The sequence below is a fragment of the Sinocyclocheilus anshuiensis genome, unplaced genomic scaffold (assembly GCF_001515605.1).
Source record: "Sinocyclocheilus anshuiensis isolate Anshui unplaced genomic scaffold, SAMN03320099.WGS_v1.1 scaffold680, whole genome shotgun sequence".
NCBI lineage: Eukaryota > Metazoa > Chordata > Actinopteri > Cypriniformes > Cyprinidae > Sinocyclocheilus > Sinocyclocheilus anshuiensis.
In genome coordinates this window covers 1,399,121-1,407,890 of record NW_015555783.1, presented here as the reverse complement: position 1 = coordinate 1,407,890, position 8,770 = coordinate 1,399,121, and the positions used below count along the sequence as shown (strand labels likewise).

General features: G+C 35.1%; 1 protein-coding gene across 1 annotated transcript in view; it reads right to left on the bottom strand.

Moving 5' to 3' along the window:
• The window catches only part of LOC107674761 (prolyl endopeptidase FAP-like), a 14,664-nt gene extending 7,076 nt beyond the window's left edge, over positions 1-7,588 (bottom strand). The window contains exons 1-15 of the mRNA XM_016468853.1: positions 7,294-7,588; positions 6,999-7,083; positions 5,990-6,082; positions 5,796-5,890; positions 5,323-5,397; positions 5,188-5,240; positions 4,584-4,656; positions 3,820-3,940; positions 3,582-3,736; positions 3,211-3,308; positions 2,965-3,094; positions 2,505-2,602; positions 2,259-2,388; positions 425-463; positions 222-320 (exon numbers count right to left, since the gene is read on the bottom strand). Coding sequence (XP_016324339.1) covers positions 222-320; positions 425-463; positions 2,259-2,388; positions 2,505-2,602; positions 2,965-3,094; positions 3,211-3,308; positions 3,582-3,736; positions 3,820-3,940; positions 4,584-4,656; positions 5,188-5,240; positions 5,323-5,397; positions 5,796-5,890; positions 5,990-6,082; positions 6,999-7,083; positions 7,294-7,296 — 1,347 coding nt within the window. The 5' untranslated portion in view covers positions 7,297-7,588. The remainder of the gene's footprint in view (positions 1-221; positions 321-424; positions 464-2,258; positions 2,389-2,504; positions 2,603-2,964; positions 3,095-3,210; positions 3,309-3,581; positions 3,737-3,819; positions 3,941-4,583; positions 4,657-5,187; positions 5,241-5,322; positions 5,398-5,795; positions 5,891-5,989; positions 6,083-6,998; positions 7,084-7,293) is intronic.
• Positions 7,589-8,770: the final 1,182 nt, after the last annotated feature.

Below are 8,770 nucleotides of genomic sequence, written 5' to 3'. Positions count from 1 at the left end.
ATATATATATATATATATATATATATATATATCATTGTAGGTCTGTTTTTAAAGGTTTTTACAGTAGCATTCATACCAATTTCTATATGGAGAAATTTAATGATTTTTTGGTACTTCCAGAACCATTACTGTATGATTTGAAGCAATAGCTTAGCAGGTGTTTGAATCTAATGGCACAAATGGCATTAAAATAAAATACAAAATAACACTCCGTTACTTACGGCTTCCACATAGTGGAGATGTTTATAACCGTTGTCATTGCTCATAACTTTGTAAAAACTCATGTTATTTGCAGCAAAGTAAGGAGCTGCAGGAAAGTACTGTGAGGGGAAACACAGACCACGAAATGTAAGATTTCAAAGCAACATCTTTTGCACAAATGAAGATAATTTAAAGATTTTATGTGATTACTGCATGTACTCACCCGTCCAACCCATCCAGTTTTGCTCTTTTGCTGAAATTTCTGTAAAAAAAATTGGTTAAATCACACATTTAAATTGATGTAATTGAACTGAGGTCATATTAGGGCAGTGGTTTTTGGACTTAATGAAATGTCTTCATACAGTATGTAAACCTAGTGAGCTGATGATACATGCAAGAAGTTTGTGAGTCATTTCAGCAGTTCTGTATGTAAAGTATATGTATATATGGCTTCTTGAGAATCGGAAGACAGTGTACATATTGTCTATTTTACTCATATGGACTATTTTATTACACTTCTTTTTGTCCTTTTGTAGACAAAACAGTCTTGACAGTCACAGTCGCCTTTGGTTTTCCTATTGCAGGGTTTGTACAAGGTGCTTGAAGTACTTGAATTTGGCTTTTTGAAATTTAAGCACTGGAAAACCCTTGGAAACAGACATGTTTAAGAAGAGGTACTTGAAAAGTGCTTGAATTATTGAAAGACAATATATATGAAACTGGGCTTGACAATACGGACTGCCAATGGCCCGGGGCCACAAGAAAGACTCTTGGGATAGATGAGGGAATTGACACTGTCAGATTGGGCTAGTACTACGTCTACGGCGTCACGAAAGATGATCATATTCGCGTGTTTTTAAGGCGTGACTCTCTTTTGTGACTTCTTGTGTTTGAACGGATACAAAATGATTACAGAGTACCCATCCTGGGTCTTATCCTCATAAACACAGTAGGTTATATAGAAAAAAATCCTTAGCGTTAAACCGTAATAAAATTACAAAATAATTTAAACGTTCAATTTTTTTCGATATTTTTTCCAAGACCTCCCCCAAACCAAGAGAATGCATAATAAGATAATTGAAGAAATACTAAGAAATAATTTTAGAAGGTCCCTGAAAGTTAACTTAAACAGATCTGTTAAATCTGCCACAAACTGTATCACTTAGACAGGGCTTCTGCTGTACACAAAAGAGAGATACTAATACAAACTAAACAAAATAATTACAACTGTAAGAACCTGCAAAACCCTTGAATGCTTGCAAGAGTACTACTGTTCATTTGGGAGAAAATACAGTTTTATTCTTTGCTGTTATATTAGCATCTTTGAAAAATAATTGTATAAGATGAGCTTTTTACATGTGCTCGTATATGCACTGAATATTCTTGGGCTTTGTTAATGTTCTTATGCTTTAGGTTGCAACAGTCATTGCATAACTGTACGTTATTTGTACAGTTTTGTTTTATTAATATACTTAAATATTTAAAAGAGATCTCTGATTGTAGTCCTTGAAAACCAAAAAAAAAAAAAACTTCAATAAAAAGTGTAATTGTTTGGCTTTTATTTTTAACCTAACAGTGAAAACTGAATGCATGCAGTTTTACTGTTTTGTTTTCTAGAAATTTCTGTTTTTCTGTAACAAATCTGAAAGAAAATGCTTTTATAGTAATTATTTAAGAAATATATTAAATTACTTTAAGTTTATTTTTTTATTCAGTGTTTTATTAAAGGGATTATTCACCCCAAAATGATAATTTTGTCCTTTACTCATGTTGTAACCAAACAGTTGCTGCTAGCCATTAACTTCCATAGTATGGGAAAAAAAAAATTACTATGGAAGTTCAGTGGCTAACAACTTGAGGGTGAGTAAATTATAATAGAATAAACATTTTTGGGTGAACTATCCCTTTTATGATAAGTACAGTAAGAACCCTATGTGCCAAAGTTTGCAACAATAGAAAGAAACATCAAACAAGATGATTGTATACTGATTTGTTGATTGGCCAAACCAAAATAACGAAGGAACCATTGCCTAATCTATGTAATTGTTGATTCTCACCGAGGTTTCTTTCCAGTTGGTGCCATCATAGTCATAGATCTGCAGAAGGACGCTGTCCTGTCGGCGTGGAAGCCATTGAACAGCCAGTCGTTCATCTGTGACCCAGGTGACTGTTCTCAGATAGTGATCGCTGGGAATAGAGCAATAAAATAACATTACTCTGAACTCTAATGCTGTGAAAGCTTATGTTTCAGAGACGTAAGGCTTTGTGTGAACATGTGAAGTAGAAACATAAGAGGGACACACCCTATGCCGACGGATTTCGGTACCACCACTTCTGATTGTCTGGACGGATTTTCCAAATCAATCACAAACAGCCTTGCTCTGGGAATAACACAGCCTGCCTTTGTAAGCAGAGCAACCGTTTAGTAGCATAATGATATTTTGAATAAAATTGTAAAATGAGAACAGCAGAGATCAAGCTGCCATCATACAATATTTGAAACAAATTAGTTCAATTAGAAAACCAAAGACACTTGGACCAACAATGTTTCACCTTGAAAAATTATGGATTTTAAACAAAATAAAATAAAAATTTTTGGGTGAACTATCCCTTTTATGATAAGTACAGTAAGAACCCTATGTGCCAAAGTTTGCAACAATAGAAAGAAACATCAAACAAGATGATTGTATACTGATTTGTTGATTGGCCAAACCAAAATAACGAAGGAACCATTGCCTAATCTATGTAATTGTTGATTCTCACCGAGGTTTCTTTCCAGTTGGTGCCATCATAGTCATAGATCTGCAGAAGGACGCTGTCCTGTCGGCGTGGAAGCCATTGAACAGCCAGTCGTTCATCTGTGACCCAGGTGACTGTTCTCAGATAGTGATCGCTGGGAATAGAGCAATAAAATAACATTACTCTGAACTCTAATGCTGTGAAAGCTTATGTTTCAGAGACGTAAGGCTTTGTGTGAACATGTGAAGTAGAAACATAAGAGGGACACACCCTATGCCGACGGATTTCGGTACCACCACTTCTGATTGTCTGGACGGATTTTCCACATCAATCACAAACAGCCTTGCTCTGGGAATAACACAGCCTGCCTTTGTAAGCAGAGCAACCGTTTAGTAGCATAATGATATTTTGAATAAAATTGTAAAATGAGAACAGCAGAGATCAAGCTGCCATCATACAATATTTGAAACAAATGAGTTCAATTAGAAAACCAAAGACACTTGGACCAACAATGTTTCACCTTGCAAAATTATGGATTTTAAACAAAATAACAATATTGAAATATAAAAATATGCTTTTGTATGTTATAAACTCAAAATAAACAAAATTAAATCGTAAAAATCACTGGGATATTTGCTTACTTTTGGGTAGGGGATAAATACTGTGGTGGGATACTGGTCATTTCCATACAACGAGTATTCGATGTTGTGAACTCCAGTGTCATTGATTTGTAGATAAGCCAGATATTTCCCCTGCGGAGACCACCAGATGGCTTCGTTGGATGCAAAAACTTCCTCTGTCCAGCAAGAAAAGCAGCAGATGGCACATTAGCAGGTATGAATGAATGTCTGTGTGTGTGAATGCATTATATGATGTTACCTTCATAAACCCAGTCTGGAACCCCATTGAGAATTTTGTTAACTTTTCCATTATGAGTGACTTGTACGGCCTCGGCAGTGGCATTCTTTTTGAGGTAAATATTATAATCCCAGACGTAAGCCTGCAGATGATGCATGGTAATTAACACAAAATAAGGCCATCAACCTGGGTCTGCATATGAAAAAAAGTCTGTATGGTTAAATCTAGCACATTTACATGCTGGACACAAGTACTCATGTCACTTAAAGGGGTCATATGATGCGATTTCAATTCTTCCTTTCTCTTCTCGCTTTTCAGACCGATGAGCTTTGTAAAAATCTATGCGTTTTAGAAAGGCGGGGCATAGAGGAGAAACAATAATGTACAGTATGTGGAAAATAATGTGTTTTTTGAACCTTAAACCGCACAAACACATTTCATTACACCAAATACACAAAATAATGTTCTTTTTAGCAGCATCATATGACCCCTTTAATGTGCACTGTCCCTTTTAAAATAAAATAAACATAAAAAGGCTAAAAAAAAATCATAAACCATGCATAAGTTGAATAACATTAACAATGAATAAAATTTATTGTTATAAATAAAATTTAAAAATAAAAGTAACAATAAAATGTAAAAATAACTCCGGGTTTTTATTCAGAATTCTTTGCAATGATTTGAGCTAGAACTAGAGCCTTCCAATAATGTAATATAATAATTGGAGGGTGATTGTTACGATCTGTATATGTATTTTTTTTTAGTTGTTACTGTTTGTAACTCACCAGTTTATTTCCTACTGGTGCCCACACTAAGAACTGTGTAACAGGTGGAATCTGAACCTTGGAGAGAAATTCCCTAAATCCAACAGAAAACAAAGACACATTCAAGTGAGCATCACATTATCAATTGTTGGAATTAATATATTCAAACTGTTATACGTATTAGTGTACTAAAGTCTTCAATGAAACAAACAAAACATTTTCTTAGATTACATTTGACCTTAAACTCAATCACACTGAACACTCTCAGAACAAAAGAAGTACAAAAGCTGTCACTGGGGAGCTGGGGCCCTTTCAAAAGGTACTAATATGTACCATTTAGGTACTAATACATACATTTTGAGTATTAATATGGACCTTTAAGGTACTAATATGCACCATTTAGGGGTTAATACAGTACCTTTTGAAAATGTACTGCACCAGTGATGACTTTTGTACCTTTTTTTTCTGAGAGTGAACAATATCTGTGTGAGTTAGTATGAAATACACTGAAACATTTTCAGGAGTTCCCAGTTCTGGAAGTCACAATTTCAGAATGATATAAGTTTTCCGTGCACATGGGAACCCTGTATTTTGATAGACGTATTATAGTGACATCTTTACTCACCGAGACTCCATGTTATACATATGGTAGGAAGCAGTGAAGGAGTGTCGCCATAGCTGTTGATGCATTTCAAATGTGTTACAAACATCAGCTTGAGCCACTTATGCAGTGTTTTGAGTTTTATTGCAGTCAAGTTACCTTTGAGTAATTGCTCTCAAAGACGACAAACCTTTTGTCTGCTGACAATATGTAATCTGTGGCATCCACTTGGGCCTGAAAATCAGTTCATAGTAAATGAGTGGAACTTACATGCATGTTAAACATGAAGAAAATATGTAAGAAATGAGATAATGAAATATCAGAGCTTATTTAATGACACTGGATGCAACAAATGCCTCGTTTGTAATGGGTTTTCATGTTTTTGTGTCATTGCTCCGGCCGAACACGGCATCAACACAGTATGGTGGGGAGTGTAACATTTCCGTCTCAAGCTTGAGGTATTCGGCTAATCACTTTAAAGAACCTTTGACTGAATGGCTCTTTGTGGAACCAAAAATGGTTCTTCTATGGCATCGCTTGAAGAACCTTTTGAAGCACCTTTATTTTTAAGAGCGTATGAAGAATAAAGGTTTTGTGAAGAGTCATTCAAACCCTCATATGAGGCAACCTACAAATGTTGAGTTGCTTAGGTACACTGAGCTTTCCTTCGTTTCAGCATTGTGCAAGTAAATATGGCCTTCGCTGGTTTTGTGGAGGTATTCATTGTCTAGTGGAAAATAAGACAGCAGAGTATATGTGTCAGGGTGATTTAGAGGTCATTACAAAAAAAAACAGGGAGCATGTGAAGTGCCTTAAGGTGTCGTACCTGATATCCAGTGGAGACTGTATGTTTTATACCTGATGGTATCATTGTAGAAATCATTAAAAGAATACGTTCTCTTCAATGCAGACTCATCTCCTGAAAACACAGTAAAGGATACAAGTTTCAGTTCAATCAAAAATTCAGACCAAAATGCACATTTTATAGTTTCTATAGATTTTATTTGATATATCTATTTTTTATTTAATTATAAAATATAGTAGTCAACATTTGAAGTGGATCCAAAAATGTATCAAAGTTGTCCTAAGATAAGAACAGGTATTGTTTTGGTTTTAGGACAACTTTGATGAAAGGTTTTGATCCACTTCAAATGTTGACTAGCCTACTGTATATTTCGACCTTCCCACAAGAACAAGTTTCTTTAGTGTTCACATGGTGGCGCTATTGTGTTTTTTCTAGAATATTTCATCACAATATGTGCTATTAATACGGATACATCGTGACAAGTAAATCTACAACGTGCTAAATTACGAGTTTTACGTTTTGTTTATTTACCTTACTAAAGTTACCTCTTCAGGGTTTCCAGTTTCTTTGCATTCGTACTTAACTTCTGAGATTGCGATGTTTGAAAATGCCTTTTCGACATTTTTCACTATATTATAGATTTACACCTCACTAAAAAAGTTACTTAAGTGTGTTCTGTTTATTAAGTTGCAAGAAAATGTATGTTAAGGAGGACACAAAAACATTATGCGGGAGATAGCGACGAACCTCGGGGTAACAACGCCGCAAAAATGGGAAAACAACATTTTGTCATTTATCTCTACAAGTCTGCTTAATTATTTGAATCTTACAAAAAATGCCATGGTAAACATGGTTAACGCTCTCTTCCCTATTAAACAGTGGACACAGTAATGCCAGGAAATAAGTCTAATACAGTTTTGCTTACTATGTTGTGAGGTACAGACACTATGCATGCTTTTAAATGATTCCTTACAAATGATTTCAAATTTCAGGTGAGAATGATGAAGAAGAAGATGAAGATGCCACTCACTGTTTACGTAAATTGCCGTGGGAATAACGATGAGCGTGATGACGACAAGCGCCCCGACCAGCGCCACGCACACCTTATTACAGCCCTACAGGTGAGGCCAAAAACAGTTTCACAAATCACCTCAGAAAGAGTTATCGTATTAAAACCGATTTTAATTGCTCAAGCTATCACAGAAGTCGCGTTCCGTCACACCCAACTTTTTAAAAATGTTTTTAACCCAAATAACTTTTTAGTCCACACGGTGTGTAGCTACAAAACACAACAATGTTCAGGAAAACAACAAGTAGCTACTGACCATAATTGCGCAGGAACTTCTAAAACGCGCATCCAATCTCTAGGAATCCGCTGACGCTGAATATTTCTGACCTCCAGTTGTCCTTAAACAGATCCGTAGACGCCTTTGTACGCGATAATGCAAGAGTTAGACAGACAGCTGCGCTTTATTCCGTCCGATTGCAATTTTCCAGGTTAAAAATGTACTTTCTCCGATGCATCATTGAGTCTGGAGTGAAGGAAGGGTGGCAAAACTTACTCGGAACCAGCATTCCGCGCAACTTCCCATCGGAGTGCGTTTAGCATGTGCTTCTCTTCGTGAGCGCCTATAACTCTGTCCAGCAGCTGTGACTCTCAGCACAACCGGTCTGCTTTGACTGTAAGAGATCACATTTACAGACTTAACTTTCATTTCAGTGACAATAAACTTGAGTTTATCTCATTAAATGTCCAAAAGGTTTAAGACCACCAGTGAAAATGCTTCAGTGCATTGTTTTATAAAATAAGACAAACATTTTCATGACATGTTTGATAGTTATTTAATAGCAGCGTGATCTTGAGCTGGCATGAACTCCAATAGGCTAGTTTGTGTTGCAAAACATGATGATCAGGTTCTCCAGCATATTTAAGATGGTTCAGAGAGCATCCTGGACATCAGTGCATGGAAGAACATCTAACCTTAAAAGTGTCATGCATAATCTACTGATTTGATTAGTCACAGAGAAATAGTGAAGAGTGTTAAATATGAAATACTTTTTCTTCAGAAAAGTTGCTTTGGAAACCTTCTTGCATCATAACTTGTCTATAAAAAAACGATCAGGCTTTCAGCATGATGTTAGAGTTTTGGACTGTACCGTGCACGTTCAGTTTAGAGCACCAATGCTTTTTTAGGTAAATATATTTATATTGCAGTTTTCAAAATATTCATGCAAGTACAACTGCAGAAGTGTTCTACAAATTCTTACATATGATTATAGATGTAGCTATAACAATGAATACTGGATAATATGAATTTTATGTTTCTTTTACTGTATGTTTGTTTAGTTTTTATTGAGGACATGCACTACTAGTCGAAAGTTTGCACATAAGTTGAAAACCTTTGATTTATTTAAATACAGAAAAAAATATTTGTAAACAAACATTCCCTATGTATTTTTAAAATAGGCATCATAATAATATGAAATGTATAGCATTATATATTTACATATATAATATAGTATATATAATACATATTAAATACAATATTTATACATATTTATAATATTTGTTATAAATTTATAGAATTTAAAATTTCGGACAAAGAAGAAGCTGGAATATAAGCAATAATTCAATTGTGTCACATTTTGATCACTGCATCATTCCCAAACTTCCATTTTTGTTATATCAGAGTTGTTAGCATTTTACTATCATTCCAACATGTAGAAAATGATCACAATAAAGGTGAAGGCATCTTTAAATTTGCATTGATTGCGTATGTGTTTAAAGAATGTATCGACACA